Below are 22,398 nucleotides of genomic sequence, written 5' to 3'. Positions count from 1 at the left end.
GATCTCTGTGAGTTCAAGGCCAGCCTGGTCTACATAGTGAGTTCCAGGACAGCTGGGGCTACAGGGAGACCCTGTCCCAAAAAAACCAAAAAAAAAAAAAAAAAACCACAAAACCATTGTTTCCATGGGAACAGTAAGTGTGATCCCATCTCCTAGTCTTCCATATGGCTGCATCTATGGTAGCCCTATTCTTACAAAAACATTTCAAAACTATCAATAATTAAATTAACTGGTTCCCCCAAGATCCCTTAATTCAACCTAAACTTGTAGGTAACAGCCACAAGAATGGCATGTGCAGCTGGGCGTGATGACACATCTTTAGTCCCAGCACTCTGAAGGCAGAGGCAGGCAGATCTCTATGAGTTCAAGGCCAGTTTGGTCTACATATCGAGTTCCAGGCCAGCTGGGGCTACAGGGAGACCGTCCCAATAAAACCTTAAAAAAAAAAAAAATGGCATGTGCACGTTGATACCAGGGGAGTCCATCCTGCTGTCCTGAGCACAAGACATGGGCAGAGTGCTGACATCCTGTTCCTCCACTTCCAGCAGGAAGCCATGAATCCAGATTTGTTTCATGAGTTGCACATCAGTCCTGACATCACATATACAATCCATATAAAATTCTCAGTAGCTGGAAAGTTTGCCTTACTCCATTCTTACCTTGAATTTTATATTTTGAATCTATTTTCTCTGTAGAATTTTATCTTCACTTTAAAATTGATTACCTTATTACACCTTTCAGCAATAAAAATATGTATGGAAAGTTAGACATATGTCTATAAACTTAAACTTCAATTTTTCTACGACCATAAGATTCAGCTTTTTAAAATTAATTACGTTGAGTAACCAGTACAATTTTTCTTTGTTTTCTTTGTTGTTGTTTTGTTTCTTTTTCTTTTTCTTTTTCTTTTTCTTTTTCTTTTTCTTTTTTTTTTTGTGACAGTCTCATTCTATAGTTCAGACCAGCCTGAAACTCACTGTGTAGCCCAAACTGGCCTTGAACTCAGAATCTTCTTGCTTCAGCCTTCTGATCATAGGTGTGTGCCATGTGTGCCTGCTGTCTTATGGATAATTATACTTAAAACAGTTACATTTTTAGTGAGGTATGGAGATCAAACTATGGGCCTAAAAAGTGTTCACAGACTCTGCCACTGACCCCATAATAAAATTTAATAAACATTTATGAAATACAAAAGCAGACACTTATTGGAAATAAGTGACCAGTGATCTAACTGGAGTACTTTCCTCTCTAGTAGCTTATGCGTCGAGCATATTTAATGCTGAGTGAAGTAAGATTTGTTCAACAAGTCTATTCCTATTATTTTGTTTTTATAGCTCTGAGGAATGTTGCAATGTTATTTTAATAATGTCATACAAGACTTTAAACTCATTCTAGCTAGTATGTGGCAAAATTCATGTAGTAACCTATTAATAATTATTTTATAGTTTGATAATTATCTTTTACTTTAAAAATGTCATTGAAACCTATTTTCAGTGATCTATTAATTGACAGTATGATTTGATCCTCATTCTGGTTTATTGAAAGCCACCTGACTTACAGAATGATGATAACTTAGGCACTCACTTTTTAGTATCATCAGTTTTTTGAATTGTTCTGTATTTGGCTCCCAAGAGATTTTAATCCCCTGGAGTAAGATTAGGCATGGAAGGGAATATGGCATTGTTTCATCTAATGTTAGAAGGGTAAGCAAAAAAAGAGACAAGAAAAGAAAACTCACAGGAGAATTCTCAGACAAATCAGTTTCAGACAAGAGAATATATGAAAGTTGAGGAACTAGAAATTGATTCCCTTAAAACCATCTGGGCCTCAGGAAGTCTTATACCCAAGGGTAGGCATGTCCCAGTTTGAATGCTGCTTATCTAATCAGATATACCTAATTTTCACTGAATAAAAAAATACTGTAAGCTTAAACCTCTAAGTTTGCTAGAAAAAAACACTAAGATAATGTAAAGACTGTTGTAAAATAGGTAGGATAAACCAACACATGAACAGCTGGATGGATGAAGAATGGATGGATGGATGAGAGACTTTTCAATGTTAAATTTCAAGTATTTGCTTAGAAAGTAGTTGATCTGATGAGTGTGGTGGTACACACCTATAATCTCAGCACTCAAGGCTATCCTGGGGTACCTAGAAAATTTAAGGGTAACCTAGGCTAAGGAGTGAGCCCTTATCTCCAAAAACCAAAACAAACAAAAATAGTTTATCTGTATGCTGATGGGTATCAGCCTTTACTCCTGAGTAATCTGTGGTGCCTCAATTATGTATATGCTCATTCTTCCCCAGAATTAGTGAAAATTTATAGCATAGTCACTTAGAGGAATAGACATTTTTTAAAGGTTCTGTGCATAATGAAGTGTGGTTTTAACCAGGGAAATAAGTGCCACATACATTGTTTTTCACTAATACTTTGAAATATATCTTCATCACAGATACAGTTTCGCTCTCTGATTCACTATCATATCCATAAAACCTTTTTCTTGTCTGCTAGCAACTTCCTTTTCTGTGAGAGGGAAAACTGATCCCCAAGTGGAATTCTGCCCATGTTACCATTGCTGTTACTTCCTAGTCCATTAACCCCACCCCCAAAAGGCACATTATCAGTTACCTGCTGATTTTAAACGAGTACGTTGTATTAACAGGTACAAGCAGGACTCTGTAGGATTTGACATGTATACATGCATGTCCTCATGTTCACTGTGGTGCATATTTTATGTTGGGGGTTATTTCAGTCCTCAGTGGTTTACAGCACAGCACCAGAAAGCATTTTGAGTGCTTTTTTGTTTGCTTGTTTTATGTTGGGGGTCTTATATTAAACCCTCACATTATTTAGATATACAATAAATATAAAATACATGGGACTGGAGAGATGGCTCAGCAGTTAGGAGCACTGCCTGCTCTTGCAGAGGACCCAGGTTCGATTCCCAGCACCCACATGGTGGCTAACACAGACTGTAACTCCAGTTCCAGGGAATCCAGCACACTCTTTTTTTTTTTATCTTTTTGAGACATGGTCTCCCTGTAGCCCCAGCTGGCCTGGAACCGCTGGGTAGTTGAGGCTGGCCTCAAACTCACAGAGATCTGCCTGCCTCTGCTTCCCTAGTGCTGGGATTAAAGGTGTGCACTAGCACGCCCAGCCCTGACACCCTTTTCTGACCTCTATGGGCATTACATGTATGTGTGCACTTAGATACATGCAGGCAAAACATTCATACATAAAAATAAATAAAATATTAAAAAATACATATCTGCTTTAATTTTTATCAGTAATGTATAGTTTGTTCCATCAAAACATTGTAAACTGGTATAAATAATTTAATAATTAGATGCAGAAATTTTCTTTGTACTATTCTTGTTTCTGGGGCAATCAAGTTTCTTGCAATGTTTCTTGAACCGTTATTTGCAGTGGAAAGACACTAAAAACAAAGCTTTCTGGCCTTATAATACCAAAAAAGACATCTCAATGAAACTCATCTGATAGTGGCAGACTCTTCCCAAGTGCTTCGTGTCACTCTGTGCCTGGCCTGTGCCTGGTGACAAACCCCATTTCAGGTACTCCTAGCACTTGGAGCACACTGCCACACTGTCTTGTTTTATTGCTTAAATAAGGAGTAAGAAAGTGGCAGTTTGCCGTGCTTTGACGTTTTCAGTTATAAGTACCTTGACTAGGCTTTCTTGCATTTGCTTACATGTAAGTAGAGCTGTACACAAGGGAAATGGGAGTTCCCATCTAGTCAAATTAAAGACCTGGAAAAGCCAAAGTAGTACAAGATGCTACAATATTTCAAATATATGACATTTAAATCCTAGTATCTCTTCCTTGTGACAAAATGTTAAAGGTAATAGATTGTCACAACATGAATCCATTCTCATGACAATAGACATAATGAGATTGTCAGAAACAAACTGAACTATGATAAGATCTAGAGGCTGTAATCTACTTTGGTCCTGCCCAAGAGCTAGAAAGCATTTTCTATGAATTGTATGCTATTTTAAAATTGTACGCTGTTATTTCTTCCCTCTAAGCAAAACATTTTTCCAGAGATGCTGAATATAGCCACCTACGTTCTTCTGGCAATTGTATATATTTGCCCATGTGGTTTTTCAAATATTTTACTTAAAGGTCAGTTATTCTTTCTTCGTCTTTGTTCTCACAGCCAGCAGCACGGGGATGCACAGGAGGCAGATAACTGACCTTCTGGACCAGAGCATCCAAGTTCATTCTCAATGCTTTGTCATCACCTCTGACAACCGCTATATTCTCGTCTGTGGCTTCTGGGATAAGAGTTTCCGAGTCTACTCCACAGACACAGGTAATTTTTATTTTCTTCATCAGTGAACCAAAATGTATCACTTAATAGCATTGAGTAGCTAAGAATACCTTCTCATCTTCTTCCTTCCAAAACAACAGGATTCTGAAATTTATAGAATAAATAGTCTATTAGATGGTCTATGATTAAGTTAGCTTTGGCATGTTTTTAAGAGGCAGTTTTTTAATGGCTGTTTTGTTTCCCCAAGTACAGAATAAATGATTCACTTTGAAGGCGAAACCACGTATGTAAATATCAAGCACATATGTGTAATTATATGGTAAATGTTCAAACCTAGAACTATACTTCCTTTTTCATATTATTTAAATTTTTCTCTTCCTTACTGGAAAGATTCATTAAGTATATCTTTTGGGAACAGATATCTTGTCTCCCCCCAGTTCTGCACAGAATCTTGCTGAAAACTACACCATCTTGAAGAAAAGTAACTGACTGCTGATTTCCTGTGTGACAGGTGCTCTTGTTAACATATAAAAGTTTACACGTGTTTATGTGTTTATATGTACCTCCCTAAGGGAAAGGCAGGTCAACTCAGTATTGTCACAGCAGATATAATCCAAAGCAAGTTTGTACATCTTTTTCACATCAAAAATTCAAACCCTTGAGAAATTTAATGGAGTCTCTTTAAAGTATTTTAGAAGCTGTCAAAAGAGAAAAATTTATTGATAATATTTCAACTGAAATAAAGATGTGTCTGTATTGTGATTAAGCACTGTGGGAATGGGAAATTTTGTTTAATTGAACTTGCTAACTAAATGCTTTGCAACAAATAATCTTTCAGACTTGATAATCATAAAATGCGTGAGTCCTTACTCTTGTCTTAACAAGTATGGTACACTGAACATCCTTGATTCTTCAAGGAGTTTGCCTTTAAAATTTCTTTTTTGATACTAGTCTAACATTACCAACAGAGTAGGGGAAAACTGTTCTCTCCAGTTGGATTATTTACAGAATAAGCCCTAAAAAATGTTTTTATAAATTATTATTTATTTTTTTGCTTTAGGAAATTGAATTCCATTTTCTAATAACTTACCACATTATTATATAGGTTCTGAAAGAAAACATCATCACTCAAACCATTCTGAGTAATTGGGCTTTTTCTAGATATTTCAATCTGTAAGGTGGATTATTTTGAACCTAAAATTCCACTGATTTCATGTAAAACTGCAGTGGGATTGATGTTTTCTTAAAATGTATTTATTACACTGAATTTTCTGCTTTGATAACAAATTCAAATCTATTCTTTTCGTTATTATGACAGTAAGAGCCTTAGTATGATTTGATATGTCCTGTTTCTTCACAGATTTCTAGATTAACCCTGATATATCCTCTTAGAAGATTTTCTTAAGTATTCTTTTAGATTGCTTATTTTTGTTCATACATTTTTTATTTATTATTTTTATTTTCTGTTTATGAGTGCATTGCCTGCATGTATGTCAGTGCACCTATGTAATGCAATGCCCGTGGAGGTCAGAAGAGGGTGTCAGAGCCTCTGGAACTGGAGCCTACAGATGGTTGTTAGCTACCATGTAGGTGCTGGGAACCAAACCCAGTCCTCCCCAAAAGGAGTCAGTGTTCTTAACAACTGAGCTATCTCTCCAGCCCCAACAAGGTCTCACTGTGTAGCCCTAGCTGGCCTGAAACTCACTATGGCAGACCAGGCTGGTCTTGAACTCAAAAATCCCATTGCCTCTGCCTCCCAAGTGCTGGGATTAAAGGTGTATGCCACCACACCTGGCTTACAGTTCTGTTCGTTTTGACAATCCATATAATTAAATTACTGTGTCACAATCTCTCAAGGAGCAGAACAGCTCCATGGCCCCAGATTCCCTCATGGCTCCTGTTGGATGTCACCTTCTTCCCAGACCCCCAAGCCCTGGCATCCAGTACTTCACATTTCTAGGATTGGCCTTTTCCACAGGTCATATAAGTGGAATCATAAATTGTATCAGCATCTGATTTTGACATGTGGAAGCTTTTGGATTTGTTGATATATCCTTGTTTTTCTTTTAAAAGCATTAAATACTAAATGTTTGTAAAGTAAAGCTAGCTTTATCTTCATGCAATACTACTAATTCCTGTATTCAATCAGGAATTCAGGCTTGTTTCTTTTTTAAAACTTAGAAAATTCTTTGGCATACATATTATTTCAGCCTCACAAACATCCTGTGAGGTATACAGGCATCCTTATCCCATCTTCTTAGATGATAAATTGAAATGTAGAAAGTTCAGTAACTTACTGAAATGTAAGTGGTCAGTGGCGACAGACCTGGAACTTGGTCCTGGCCCTGACTTCACATGCAGCATTCTCTGTTGGGCTGTGCAGCTCACACAGGTGCCACCAATCCTTGGTTAATTTTGAAACCACTGTAATTTGTTACCCTCAGTTCCTCGTGGGCCTGCCATGTTACATTAGACTTAACAAAGTTGATGCCATTTCTTTCTTTCCCTCCAGAAAGCTTGCAGTACCCTGTTTTTAAAAAACATGTCTCAGCTTGTAAAATGTTTCGTAAGAAGTAGCATTATATTAAACTTCATTTCCGTGGGACTGACCTAACTTAGAAAAAAATTTATGTTTTCTAGAAATGTGAAGAAAAAAACCCCAAGAAACCTCAAGTGATAGTAGCTTTCTTAATGTCTTGTGTATACAGCTGCTAGTTTAATTTAAAAGTAATTTCAGTGACTGTAACTATGTGTTTGTGTTTTTAATGACAATAGAGAATAGCCACTAATTTTTTCCCCTAAGTTTGGTGGAGAAACAAGGGAAAAATTGTATGGCCAGTAATATATAATGCCAAAGCTATCACAATTGTTGAGTTCAATTAGATTTTAGCACGCAAAAAAAAATTCCTTCTCTTATTAGATTCGGGGGGGACTTGGGAGACTTGGGTTGTAACAGGAAATTCTTGAAACATAAATCATGTTTTCGAGGCAGAACCAGAACAGCAGAGGCAACAATAAACCTTCCCCGGCAGTCGGAATTATTTTCAGGCCACATTTTAGATTCAGTGGTACAGAGTTCCAAGCTGGAATTTTTTTTATTTGTAGCACAGCTGTCAAATAAAACATTAACTAGAAAATTTGTTCTGTCAAAAAAGGGATATTCTAGTGGTTGTGGTAGTATTTGATATTAGTGTGTGGAGAGGTAGGCTGGTATTAAAGGAGACAAAAAATAAAGGTTATGAGATTATCAGGAAATAATTTACCGAAAAGAGCAGCAGGTATTTATATACTATGATTTATTTAGGAGAAGCGAACCTCAACCTCATAGCAATAGCAGAGACTGCCAAGTTAGGCTGCCAGAACAGGGAAAAGAAAACCTAAAAAAGATTAATGTATTCCGGGATTGAGCCCAGTATAAACTGTAGAGAATAAGGCTATGCTAGATTAAAATACGAAACTCCTTTGGTGTAACTGTTTAGGTCTTCCCTGGTGCCCATTCTGAGTTTGTTACACCTAATTATTTTCACTGATTTTGGATTGTTTTCTTAGAATACTAAGCACTATTTATCATTATGTATCTGTTTGCATTATTTGTTCAATATTCGTCTGCCCCATTAGACTATAAACACTCTAAGGGCAGAGACCATGTCTGTTCACTACTGTATACATTTTAAAAAGCCTAATGCTTGGCACCGAGTAGATGCTAGATAAATATTTGTTGAATCTTTATAATTTTGGCCAATTGAGGTAAAAAGTAAAACAGTAGGAATTAAAAAAAAGAGAGAACGAGAGAGAAAAGAAAGAAAGAAACTACAGCAACTGAGCATTTATATTCTTCACACTGACCCTGGAGAAACAGAGCAAAGGAGACTTAACAGGAACCTTGGCAAATTCTCCCTCATAATGAATGCGCCCTGCTTTCACAGTTAAATTTTTCTACCTGGTCCCCACAGGAGTTGGAAATTAAGTAAATTCCCCAGTGAACAGCTGTTCTTGGTGAGACACTAGTTTCCAGGGCCCCAGGAACACCTGGGTCTCCTTGGTACCTTCACTCCTGAAACCCCACTGAGTTGCTGGTCTCCAAAATGGAGACAAGCCTATTCCTGAAGGCAGTATTCAAATCACTTCCAAAGTTTCAGTGCTCCCACATTTAGGGATAGGCTAAAGCAGAAGTCACTGTTGATACTCTGTGACCAAAGCATAATCTCAACATGGTTTACTGAGTTTCCTTCAGTAGTTAGAACTCCCTGATTAACACGCAGTTCTTTAATCATCAGTGAGAGCCGAGTCAGCAGCCTAGCTTTTGGGTTCCCCGCCCCTCCAGGCCTGTTGTAATCTAACCCATTTACTAGTAAACTTTTTCACTAGAAAATGAAGTAAAAATTTTTACACTTTTCATATTTAATTTGGTCTTTTGACTTTTTTATTCTAAAAATCTTGAATTCTTCACATATACTTCATTGATACAATCTGATTTTGTGAAATATTTTAGTGTCAATTTAGAATGAAAAAATCCAGAGGACACTTGGCACATTTAACAATTAAAATACCTGTTTTAACTGATGCCCGCTCTCCTTTAATCACATCTGGAAAAATATACTTTAATAACTTGGCAATTTGTAGTTTAAAAAAGTATGATTTTAAACTTGCTAATGGTAGGCTCTGCAGGACTACCACTCATGAGTAGAGTCATGTATTTGACTTTTCACCTAAGAAAAAATGTGTTTCAGTATTTTATTTCTAAATTTGAAGGCTTTATAAAAATCTCCAGTTTATTGCAATAAAAAAAAGAATTTAGATTTTTAAATGAATACTTTCATAGGTATTATTATCTTGAAAAGTTAAATACACTTCAGTGCCAGCTCTTGATTGAGACCTTAGGCTTTTGAGTATATTTTTCAGACGCTTTTTAGGCATATTAATTTTTTTCAGTCTCTTTAACATTTGAAGTCTATCTTTGTCCTTCTATTGACACAGCTACTTCTTTTTAAAGCCATGCTAAATAATAAGGGTAGAGATTCTGTAATATTCATTTGTACATTTTGTAGACTTTTCAAAGGAAAATGTCAGCAATAAACTAGGATGGCATGGAGGGGCTGCTGCTACAGGCATTTAATTCTTTTAGACAATTCTATGTGAATTATACCACAATCTCAGATTAAACAAAGATTTTACAAATCAAGGGCTTTTTTGTTTCTGATTCTGTTGTATGGCTCCCTTTCCTGGGTCTGAAGCTCTGGCTATATAGTAAATAACTAGATTCCTCTCTGCTGTCCTTGGTCATCACCATTAAACCACTGGAATCTTGATTTCATCATCACCCCCAGAGGAATTTTCATCATTCAGACAATTAAAACAAAAAAAGAATGACTTGACTCAAATTGTAATCCCAGTAAATTGATCCTTTCACCAGAAGTTAGTCCATGTAATCCTGGTTTGAAAAGTAGGAACTGTCTCCAAAGTGACCTTAAAAAAAAGAAGAAATACATTTAGTCTTCATTAATTCAGAGAAGGAGTTATATTAGTGAAATCTGAGTTCCGGAGTATTCTCACCAGAAGGCAATGGTTTTGTTGTTTTGAGTCATATAATAACTCAAGAAAGTGTTAAAATGGTTCCAGTATGAGGGTTCTCCTGGGCCTGTTTTAACCAATAATATTATTCTTTTGTAATTATTGTAGCCACTTATAAAGATATGGTGTCTTGGTCCTCAAATATTGTTTGTTGAAATAGTTTTAACATATGCCTTTCAAAAATGTTATCACTATATTCAACTGATTTTTTTTTACTGTTGTTAGTAATATATATGAAGTCAGATTCTCATAAAATCTGAATTATCGGGATCTGAATAACATAGCATTGTTGTCTTACAAAGTATATATTTAATAGAAGCTTGCTTTATCTTTAATAGCAGCTTAAAAGAAAATTCTTCTGTATTTCAGGAAAATTGATCCAAGTGGTGTTTGGCCATTGGGATGTTGTCACTTGCCTCACTCGCTCCGAGTCATATATTGGGGGAAATTGCTATGTTCTCTCTGGGTCACGTGATGCCACCCTTCTACTGTGGTACTGGAATGGAAAAAGCAGTGGGATTGGAGATAACCCAGGCAGTAAGTACGGCTCATTTTTTTAATGAATTTTTATAAGTGATGTAGAAGAATATTTTGAGGGAAGGACAGAACTATGGTAAGAATGAAACTGAATTACCAAGTAGTTTTAATGTCTTGATAATTTAAGATTGACTTAGATGGCTTGATTACTAAAACATTCATCATCACTGATAATTAACAGCCACATGTAAAATCTCAGTTTTCGTGGTATAGGTTATTCTCATTCAGAAATGCTAGTTCTTCATTGCAAATGGCTGTCGCCACCTAAAGTAGAGGTGTTTCACTCATGAACACCACCATAACACCAAAGAGAAATAACATATCACCGTTTGTAGAATTCATGTTTTTAAAAGAGCAAAAGAAAAATTATAATTTCATGGAAATCTACATCCTTATAAAATTATGCTTTCATTTACATATTAAAAGATAAAACAGGTCATAAAAGGCCAATACAGAATATTCAAATTGGCTCTTGGTTTTTCAGATGGGAAATAAAATGTTCACCAGCAGCCCTTAACATCTTTATGAAGCCCTGCTGAAGGCAGTAAAACAAAACCAAAAAAAAATGTGTGACCATTTAAAATTGTAATTCACAGACAGCAAAAGGGAAGCGACACCATTAAAACAATCAGTCGCACACAGCTGCAGTAAAGAGATGGCTTTAAGAAAAAACACATTAAAAAGTGGGAAAAAACAAGGGATCACCTGGAAAACAAGAATTTAATTAAAATGATTACAGCAACAGTGAGGGGTCCTATAAGAGTGGCTTTAGATTTTTACCTCTCAAGGTAGAGCTTTTTAACTGCTCTTAAATATTTACAGTTTCTTAATTTGAAGCAAGTCGCAATGTATTTGGTTAAGGAAGTATCATGCTGTTACCTGGATACTGTGCTGCACTGTGTTTGTGGCCTAGCCCCAAACTGCAAAGCAGCATGAATATATTTCAGCCCTTCATATTCTGGATTGACTCCTATCAAGTTATGGATACTATTTGTATGAGTGAGAACTTTGTTCAAAAAATTTTAGTAAGATGCTAGTATAATTTTAAAAGAACTAGGTATGAAATATTTTTCAAAACTTTTCTTATTAGATACATTATAGACTGTATTAGATCATAAACACAAGTTTTATTCAGTTGATGTCAAATGGACATATTTCTGTCTCTTACAGAAATAATCTATGTGACTAGAATAGGGAAAATAATTGTAAGATTCTGATATTGTGGGTAATCCAGTGTCATTTCTCTGATCAAGTTGTAGTGTGTGGATGCTGTGGAAGACTAGGTTTCTTCTCATACTTAACACAGGGCCCTCTGTTTGATATAGAATAACATAAGCTTTTAAAGATTAAAACTTCAGACATTTTGTTTTTCATGCTCTATAAAATGTACTACAAGTTCTTTTTATTGTGGGTACTGGCATTCTGACTCCTCTTCCTTTGTGGCCTCCTAGGTTGAGTGACTACTTTCAATTTCTTTTTTCCTGTTGCTTTAAATATAAGATTAAATAAATTATCTCAGGCAAACCTACATTTGACATAGATAATGCATAAATCTACCACTTTGTTATTTATCTCAAAGTATATAGGAAAACCTTTTTCATGTTTTATGCATGTGTATACCAATTCACATTGCTGTATCACACAGATATTTGAGTCTTTGTGTTTTTACCAGACTTAATTGCGTTCAGTATTATGCAGTTATTACCAGTTTGAATTCTGAGAAATAGCTACGTGGAATTGCTGTAGCATTTCAGAGACTTACGTGTGTTTAAAATTAGAAAACAAGGTTTTCCAGGGTATTTTACATCTATGTGTCTATATTAAAAGATATATGCATGTATTTAAATGTATGTTATATATTTAAGTACTTTATAAATTGCCCTAGAGATGGTTTTTATATGCATATCATTTAAACAATGATTCAAGGAATGATCAAATCCTGGGATTTGTAGTAAAAGAAAAATCTAAGTTCCTAGCTTTGCTGTGGTCCTTCTTGCTTGTCTATAAAATAAAAACAACAGCAGTAACTGCCTTCAGGTGTTATCAGAAGCACAAGATGCTCGGAGCAAATAAATCACACAAACACCATCTTGGGTAAGTATTAAAATGCTACAGTTTCATAAGAAGCCTCCATCTGTGCTCCGTGTCTGTACGGTGGTGGACGTTAACACCCAGTAGTGCTAGGACCGAAGAGAAAAAAATCAGAACATAGCCCATCTAATACAAATTTCAGAAAATTGTAATGTATTTTGACTAAATTATATTACCTTTCTCAAACTGAACCTTGTTCTTTCTGACCCTTTTGTAATATCCGATGTTCCAATTTGATTTTCCTTGAGTTTTGAAGGATGAATCTGGGAGAAAGACAAATAGGTACTTTTTCATATTATGAGAGTTTATACACATTAGAAGAGAAAAATGAAAAAGCCAGTTTAAGCTTTTCAGAAGGAAATAGCAAAACCAGACATTTTACTGTGTGTAAACTGGTTTAAACATTCCTGCAAGCTGGTTCAATTTTCTGAACCTCTGGCTCATTGATGGTTGTACAAAGCAGCTGCTGAAGCCAGAGCCCCTCAGAGGAGGATTTCAGGCACAGGTACAGGCATTCCTGAATTGTGTCTCGTAGATGCCACAAAGATGCCCTTTAAGAAGTGGCCCAGCATTTTCATACATCTACTTGCCGCAGTATGGCCTATAAGCAAGCATTAATACTTCAACCTCAGATTTTTTATTTAAGACTTTCTTTCTTGAAAGGAAGAAAAGTAAGTAGAAGAAAACCCAACCAATTGCTTTTTTCTGCATTTTAAAGGCCTTATTCAGCTTATTTTATTTTTTTATTTAAAAATCATGGGAATACTAATTTTGCTTGCAAGGGTCATATACTATTTTCTTCAAATCTGATATTGCTGCTTTTTTATAATGTTGATAGCTATGTAACTATTTTTAACATCATTTTATCCAGTATTAGTATGTATATTTGTTAGATAAAAAAAAAATCAAGCTAACTCAGCTTGGATGAAACCTATAAATAGTATAATTTGGGTCTTTAAAAATGACTCATGTTTGAAGAAACTCATCTAGATTACGCAGGAAAGGCTTACTTTCCTGTAGCCCGTTTCTCATCTCTGGCTCTGTTGTCTTGCAGTGGTTATCTGCTGTGGAATGCAGTTTTCCCAGTGAGAAGAAAGCTGAAGATAGGATTGCATTTGGTTGTGGATGGTTTTGTAATATTAACCAAGAGGATTTCAATGAAAGATGCTTTCTACAGGATGCTCAGCCCCTCTCTTACCCTCAGCCTTGTATTTTAGGACAAAATCTTGTCGAGCAAAAGGCTTTCCCTTGAGTTACTTGTTTTTCCTTCAGAATAATGCTGTCCAGACAGCCCATTTCCAGTTTTTGAAGAAAATGTGCTGTCTCGTTGCACTGAATTGGTCTTTAAACACTTCTAACTTGGACATGATAGCATTTAGATAAACAAGGTGGAAATATACAACTTTGTTATATTTATTCATTATTCTATATTAATAAATCACAAACTTGAATTTTAAGAACTGCTTATGAGGCAGTTCGTTTTTTAATTTTTAAGTAATTTTTTAAAGTACAGTTGATTAGCTTTTGGAGCAAATGGTTGCCGAGCATGAGGGCATCACATAGATTTGTGTGTGCAGTATTTCAGTAAAGTACTTTTCCATTCTTGGGTTTCTGGTTTTGATTTGATGGAAAGGTGGCATTTTTTTCCCTCTTGCAATCAGACATGCTAATCTATATCAGCTTTCTCCTTGTGGCAATGGCGTCTACTGAAAAAATAAGACTTTTTTTCATAACAAGATTCTGTTCTTTAAGACTGTTTCAGCACCGTTAATTAGAAAGAAGGTTTTATTAACCATAAGGCTAGCACTAACAGACCGCAGAGCTGTTTGGAAAGTACTGTATGCCGTAGCTGCCCTGCTTTTTCTCTGCCTAAAACTTCATTTTGTTGTACTCTCATCAATCACCTAAGTCATTACCGTAAATCCTCCTGTTGTTAATTTTTACTAGTATCACCCTAATGAGACACTCCTGCTATAATTAAAAATGAATTCTAACTTTAAGGCATTCTAAATTTTTTTTTAATGAATTTAGAATGATCTTGCCATATGACTATAAATACCACTGATGCACACACAGACGACTCATCTAGTCTGAAAGAGAAGTCCTATCATAACGTGTCCAGGTGCAAGTTATTTACCGGCTACCTCTTCCACATGTGGTTATGCATATGTATATTTTTGTGCACATATTTGGGAATTATGTCCTTTTTATCATAAAGCCTAATATGTTTTGGTAAAGCTACTGATAAATCTTTATTCTTTGTCTTAGCAAAATAATACGTGGCTGTAGTGCAGGGTTCCTCTCTGTAAGTAGGTGGCCTAGAGCGCCATCTGCTGGATGCATTTGGGGACGTAACACTGGCTAATGGGAAAGGTGGCGCTTAGTAACGCAGGTGTACTTTGTTTCTAATTGCCCATGATATATTACTTATGGGTCACAGTGTCAGAGTTTATACAATGTGTTGAGCCATATGAGTTTTTAAACAGAAATCATTTTATCCTTTTGTTTCCACCCTAACCTGGACTTGGGACTTTACAATAAATGTTTTAAGGAAAAAGAGAGCACAATTTATGCCTAATGAAACAAAGCACTTCGCACTACAGTTTGTCCTGAGATTAGCTCCTGTCATTGATCACAGGTCTTCAGTGAGCTACAGTTTGGGGGAAAATTGTTTGGGTCGCATTGTAAGCTTAGGCTCTTCATATTCACTTCAGTGCGAAAGCAGTGCTTGAAACAGGTGGGCTTTTTATGGCAGGGATTGGGTCAGATTGTTTTCCTGTCTGGGACATTACTTCTCACGTGTACCTCATCCATAGCCAGGCCCACTGTGCTGACTACCATATATTTCTCTCTCTTTTTTTTTTCTTGAAGAATTCATGAAGTAGGGGTTTGAAGTCGTATGCTGGCAGTGTTCAAGTTCAGGTGACATTAAAAGTATGTCTATGAAATTCTCCAGAAGGTCCAGGATGTTTAGTGCCCCATGATGTAATGCAGGCCCTTGAGTTCCAGCAAAACAACCCTGTATTTACTGCTTGCAGCTAATAGTAGATGTGGTAAAAGGAATTATATTCATATGGCAAATGAATACAACCTTAATGTGCACCATATGCAGAGTGGTGGGGTGATGGGCCAATATATCACATTTATTTACCTTGTTTGGTTGCAGAGAAAAATGACTATACCATTCAGCCCATGGGCTCTAGCCATCTAAATATGAGGACAGGAGAACTGATGATTTATGCCCTTAAACTAAAACTGAATATCTTCATATGTAGACTTCAGGAGGCCATACTAAAGAAGCTTGCCTAATACTTCATGCTCAGATTTAAATTTCAAGAAATTGCTAGAATTGATCTAAGGTACACATTACCAGTACCTGACTGATTGTCATCATGTAGGCTCTCAAAGAAAATATTAAGAGGCTGAAAATACCCTGAAACTGTGATCTGTGCACCTCCCTCTTTCTTAAATATAAAAGTAGGATTTGTCTATTGCTAGAATATGGTATAGCTGCACATACGCATGCACACATGAACACACGCATGCATGCAAAAACCTGAATAATAGCTAGGCAAATGTTACCAATATTTACTTCTAGTTGGTGGAAATTTGGAGCACATTTTCATTTTCTTCATATTTTACTAAAGTATATGTTTTATAAGCATGTCTTATTTGACAATGAGAGATAAGAGATACGTAAAATTGGGAAAGACACCTGATTGTTGTAATATATCTGCAGCATTTCCTCCTGTTGGCAGGTCAGGGAAAGTTCGAAAGTCTAAGACAAGGCAGGATGGGAGAAATCAAGGTACAATTTTAAGAAACTAAAGTGTATTTCTCCTTGACAAGAAAGAAAAATAAGAATCATCTCGGGATTGGCACTTATGCAAGCATAGGATCATTTTCTATTGAAAAGAGTTTTTATAACCGAAATTGAGAGGGGCTGGAGAGATGGCTCAGTGGTTAAGAACACTGGTTGTTCTTGCAGAAGACCCGGGTTCGAATCCCAGCACCCACATGGCAGCTAACAACTGTCCATAACTCCAGTCCCAGGGGATCCGACAGCCTCTTCTGTCCTCCACAGGCATTGCACGACACGGGTGCACTTACCTACATGCAGGCAGTACACGCATACACATAAAATAAAAATAATAAATAAAATATTTTTTTAAAAAGAAGTTGATGGATGCAGGGGAAGAGGACAGTGGAGATGGAATGAATAGTACAAACGTCAAATAATTTGTTTCTGCATAATTAAAAGGTAGAATTCCCATCGGAAAAATTAGAAGGCTAATGGAAAAAGGCTTAGGAAGCATTTATCAGGAAAAAATTTATCAGCAAAAAGCCATTTCCGTTCTTGATTTAGCATTACGGTGAGCCACACGAGAAAACTATTTGCTTTTCACATGAACAATTTGTATCAATCAAGTGTAATTATTACAACAAACAGTATGTGTAAATAGAAATATTTGTCTTCAGGAAATGGCTTACATATCTTGCACAATATTTAGCTTTGTTTGTTTTAAGTCTCTTTGTACTTCAGAACTTGTGTAGTTTTTTAGCAAACATGTAATTTCAAAGTCACCCCTATTGATTTTTTAAAGCAAATCAAGTTTCATTTTTGGTTTTTGTTTTCTTTAGATATACTAGATTTTACTGATGTGGAAAATTTTACCAGTTTTGTTTACTTAAAGACTTTCATGTTAAATGTTGGGTTTTGCATATAAAGTAGTTATAATAAGCAGCTTGGGTTTCAGTACAGTATTTTTGATCTTTAAAATCATAATTTGCAGGTTTACAGTAAGATAAACGAAAGTGGATTTAATGACCAGTTAATTTCTGATTTTGTGGTGCTGGGCATTGATCCCTGGGCCTTACACAAGTAAGCACTGTACCACTGAGCTGTACCCTCAGATACCACTGACCACTTTAAATCAAGTTATTTTCACACCTTTAATCCCAGCACAGTGTTCTGCAGACACAAGCAGGCAGATCTGTGAGTTGAAGGCCAGCCTGATCTTCATAGCAAGTTCCAGGTCAGCTGGGGCTACAGGAAGACCCTGTCTCAAACAGACAAAAAAAAAAAAAAAGGAAAATGTAGAGCTTGTTTCATTTCATAATAGATAATAGATATTCTTGAAATAGTGAACTACAATGACTTGCTCTGCTAATAATATTAAGTTGCTAATGAGAACTGTATAGTAAATTTTGAAATGATATAATTTTCATAAGACTGAGGTGATGATACCAGAGATATCAAGAACGTCTTTCATTTTTTTTAAAGAGCTAAAAGTTTGCCAAAAAATATGTCTAGTATATTTTTACATGGATTATTTTTCTCCTTTACTTTAATGTAAATAGACCTGAAAAATTATCTTTCTCATTTGATATTTATAAGCAAGATAGTAGAGGAATTACCTTTATTCTTTTAGATAGAAAATTTTAAGGTTTAGAGTCCATTTGATAAAGAAACATATTATGAGGGTGCCAAAGAAACACATTTAATGAAAACATTTATTTTCCATCCAGTGGTGTTATAATAATTCTAATATGTTGAAGTGCAGGACCAGTATATAAGCTAACAACAGGGTGGGTATTATGGCGCTCTTAGCTGTTTAAATGCAAGTTGGGTTGTTAAGAGTCTGTAAGTTAGTACTGATAGTTCACTGCTATAAACTGTTAAAAAACAAAACAAACCTGTAAAAACTGTCTGGGATCTCTGGCAAGCTTTGAGCTATCTTTAGTCTCATCTGACCTGTTCATCTTCCTCTAAGACCATCATCACTAAAGATACACTGAGTCTCCTTTTCAGCTTTTGGTAGGATCTGCATCAGTGCTCATAACCCTTCCCTCATAGAAAGACCCCTTTCCTTTGAAGTAATTGCTTGAGCTTTTCAAAGCAGTCCTAGAAGTCTGTCCTTCTCTTTTTCTTTAAGAAGTTTGAAGTGGAACTTCTTAAAACTACCAACAAGATACATTTTTCTCCCAGCATTATTGAAAACCATGATGATTTTTCAAGCAGTAAGACTTGAAAAGGTTCTTAAGGGACTCTGTTCTGCTTTGGTGAGGTCCTAGCTCGTGCTATCGAGAAAGCAAAGGCACAAACCGTTAGCATCTATTAACAGCTGAACATTTTTATCAAAAGATTTAACCTGGTATTTTTCAGAAGGCTTTCCTGCTCATTATTTAGTTGAAAAACTCCAGTGAGAGATTGGTGATGGCTTTGGAGTCTAAAAAGGAATGTATGGCCAGCATCATCTTGCTTGTGCTCATGGCCCTGAGTCATGCTGGTGTGCCAGGAAGTGGCCAGGAGAAGCAGGGGGAGGGCGGCCACCAAAGCCCGTTGCTCTGGGCTTTCTACACTCAGATGCGACGAGGCCTTGCATTTTTCTGTGTGATGCTATCACCCAGCTTCTCTGTGAGCCAGGGTGACATATTTAGAGTCAGAGAAATAAAATGAGCCCCATAGAGAACCTGCGTTCTGTCTCCAATGATCTCCTCTGTCCTTAATTTCATTTCAAGTGATTCCCAGAATGTCTGCTGAGCTCAAGCAGTTTGCTTGGTTCAAGCCCATATTGTAGAATTATATTGGTAATAGTGAAATTTTAATATTTAAAGCTCTTGGTTTGCTGGAACTTCCAAAGATCCAGTTGGTTTTTATTTTGAGCATAAGGAGAAAGTGTGAAGAACGCTCCATCAGCACTGCAGATAAGGAAGCTGCAGATGGCTTTTCTTTTCACGTATTGTTGAATTTAGGGGTTCCCTACACAAGGCAAGTTGAGCACAGTTGGGTTTTTTGCTTCTGTTTTTGTTTTTTACTGTAGATCTAATGAGTATTTGTAAAACCAGCTACCTGAGAAGATGCTCACTCTACCTTATGCTTTTAATTTGTTGTGTTTCTCTCCCTACCCCTTCACATTTCCTGAACTGTCTAACCTGTTTCCTGGACTAGAAAACATTTTGCCAAACTTTGCAGCCCAAGTCCAGCACTGAACAGCCCCGCATTTAGAGATCAGGCCACAGGAAAAGAAAACCCTTTTATTCATCCTGATGTTATTTTGTATGTATATATGTATGTATATATGTCTTCTGATTTTTGTAATGGAAAGCAATTTGGTATTTTTTGCATTCATGGACATTTGTATTTTGTAAGCAAATCAAACAGAAATTGTGTTCAGAAAGGAGAAAACTTACAGCTTACCCTGCTTTCTGCAGCCTCTTACCCTCTGACTTCACAATCCTAGACAATTCACAGCTCAACTCATTCATTCTTGAATTAAAGAAAAACAGTTACGAGTCATCTCCACCTTCCACTAAGCTCCTGCGCAGATATTCTTGACAGGCCGACCTGAGGGCGTCTGCTGGCCTTTCACAGGCCCTGTCTGTCCTTTGTTTATTTCAGCTTCTATGTAAATTGCTCTCGTTTTTCTCATTTATTTTCCTTCAAACCTTTACTTTCCATTGAGGAATCTCAAACCATTTAAATTTAAAACAAAAATCTCACTACATTAAAATCATTTGTAACTTAGGAAAACTTTGATAGATTTATAATATATTATTTGTGTCAATTTTTTTTTTTCCAAATGTGTGGATGTAAGAAAAAAGGAGTTCTATGAGAGATTCTTTTTTATCTGGAAATATCAAGTAAACTTTCTAATTTAGGTAGCTATGCCACCACTCCAGTGTTTTTAAACCTGAAATAAAATGAGCCAGGCCCCTTGTTCCCCTTCTTCCCTGGCCTGTTAGCTTGTCAATTGAGGTCTTCCCTTCTCTACGCATGTTAGCTAGCCTGGCATCTGGGGCCCAACATACAGCCAGTGTGGCACATCCCTTACAGACTGAACTCTCACTCAGAAGTATATGTAGTCACCGAAGCCATTAGAGGCACCGTGAGACACAGCCGTGGGCTTCATGCCACAGTGCACACAGGACACCCGTCATGTGCCACACTAGACCTTGAGTCGCTGTTGGCTTTAGACAAGACACAAGTGAAGACTCCTTCAGAGAACTCTTGCCTTTAGGGGACCATATATCTCTGTACCTTAAGTAAAGCCTATTTCCCTCCTTGCCACCCAGAAAAACAGGCCTGTGCACCTATTTTTTTATTCTTTGAAAATTTCATACATTTATGTATCTTTATCATATAGCCCCTATTCTCTCCAAATTTAAGTCATCCATTTTTAAAAAATCTATAACCCAAGGAGTCCAACTAGTGTGCACATATTTTGCAAGAAATTTGGAAGAACTCATTGACCCACTCCCTAAGAAGAACTCCTGTTTCAGAGGCTTACACAGAGGGGTTGTTTTTCCCTCTGCTCTTTGAATGAGGCAAAGGGATGTATACCTGGAGATGTGAGATTTATGTATCCAGAAAATACATGAGGTAACAGAGATTTAAAGGAAGGCTGCTTGGAGGTGAAAATCCTAGTTCAGATTGTCTTAATATGGGGGCTGCAGTGGCCTGTGGAGGTGGAGGAGACCTTTCTTGGAAATGTAAATTAAGCCCAAGTCCCTTTAAAAGAAGAATCAGTTTATTGTAAGGATTCTTGGACAGATTCTCAAACTGTACAGACTTAGGCATAGTTCAGAATTGATTTGTCTAGTTACCTAGCTGTGTTATGTTTGTATTTGTGAGTTTATTACAATCAAGTCCCTATTTTTAGACTCATCTTTCTAATTGAAGGGATCATTTCTTATATTTGGAAAGTGTCTCAAACAGCATTGAATAGAGGTTTTATCATCTTTAGCTTGGAACTTTAAACGATTATTGTTAGATAACTGCATTTAAAAAATCCTTCAAGTTCAGAAACACATGGACTTCAAAGTATAGGAAAGTTTGGATCTAGTCCTAAAATAGTTTCTTTTTTTCTTTTTTTGTCACGTTCTTGTTCCCAAACTATACAGGTTTAGGCATTGATCAGAATCAGGAACAAGTTGTTTAATCTTTATGCACTTGAATCGATTTGCCTCTTTTCTTCTCTCTCTAGGTGAGACCAGCACTCCTCGGGCCATCCTCACAGGCCATGACTATGAGATTACCTGTGCTGCCATCTGCGCTGAGCTGGGCCTGGTACTGAGTGGTTCTCAAGGTAAAGCTGTGGTCTCTTCACTGAAGACTGCTTTTGTTTTCTATTAATGGCAACAAAAGCAAAGCTGGCGCCCATTCTCTAAAGCACCAGTTTGTTACGGTAGCCTTGTGAGGCTTAATTATACTTAAAAGTATAATTAGCTAAAATTAAATACAGTGAAAAATTAAGCTCCTTGATGGCGGTAGCCACATTTGGGGGACTCAGTGTTCACAGAGCATAGATGCAGAGCATTTTCCTCAGTACCAGGTTTCAGTTCACTGCTCCGAAGAACTTAAGATGCTCCATAGACAGCAGCCCATTGATTCTCTCACTTCCATGATGCAGGAATGAGGAACATCTTTATGTTTGTTCATTCTTCTGAACTTTGATATACTGTGTCCCATCTCACACCTGAGTGGAAATCCTGACCCTGTCTTTTAAATATTTTATTTTTAAATTATTTTTATGTGTATGAGTATATTGCCTGCATGCATGTAAGTGCACCTTTGTCATGCAATGCTCACAGAGGTCAGAAGAGGCTTCAGATCCCCTGGAACTGGAGTTTTTGACAGTTTTTAACTGCCTTGTGGGTGCTGGGAATCAAGCCCATGTCTTCTGCAAGAGCAGCCAGTGCTGTTAACCACTGAGTCATCTCTCTAGCCCTGACACTGTCTTTTAAATTTTTTAAAAAATTTTAAATTTTATGTGTGTCTTGCCTTCATGTATGTACACACAATGTACATGTATGTGCATGCAATGTCCATGGAGGCCAGAAGAGAGCATTGAATCCCCTGAACTGGAGTTCCAGATGGTTGTTAGCCACCACATGAGTGCTGGGA

At 36.7% G+C, this 22,398-nt stretch overlaps 1 protein-coding gene across 11 annotated transcripts in view; it reads left to right on the top strand.

Moving 5' to 3' along the window:
• The window catches only part of Lrba (LPS responsive beige-like anchor protein), a 674,454-nt gene that overhangs the window by 638,512 nt on the left and 13,544 nt on the right, over positions 1–22,398 (top strand). For all 11 annotated transcript variants that reach the window (XM_029556710.1, XM_029556708.1, XM_029556707.1 and 8 more), the window contains 3 exons: positions 4,179–4,334; positions 10,233–10,400; positions 21,479–21,580. In XM_029556710.1, the coding sequence (XP_029412570.1) occupies positions 4,179–4,334; positions 10,233–10,400; positions 21,479–21,580 (426 nt within the window). The remainder of the gene's footprint in view (positions 1–4,178; positions 4,335–10,232; positions 10,401–21,478; positions 21,581–22,398) is intronic.

This window comes from Nannospalax galili, unplaced genomic scaffold (genome assembly GCF_000622305.1).
Source record: "Nannospalax galili isolate Female #2095 unplaced genomic scaffold, S.galili_v1.0 scaffold305, whole genome shotgun sequence".
Classification (NCBI taxonomy): domain Eukaryota; kingdom Metazoa; phylum Chordata; class Mammalia; order Rodentia; family Spalacidae; genus Nannospalax; species Nannospalax galili.
The sequence above is the reverse complement of the archived record's forward strand: the minus strand, read 5'-3'. Positions and strand labels throughout refer to the sequence as shown.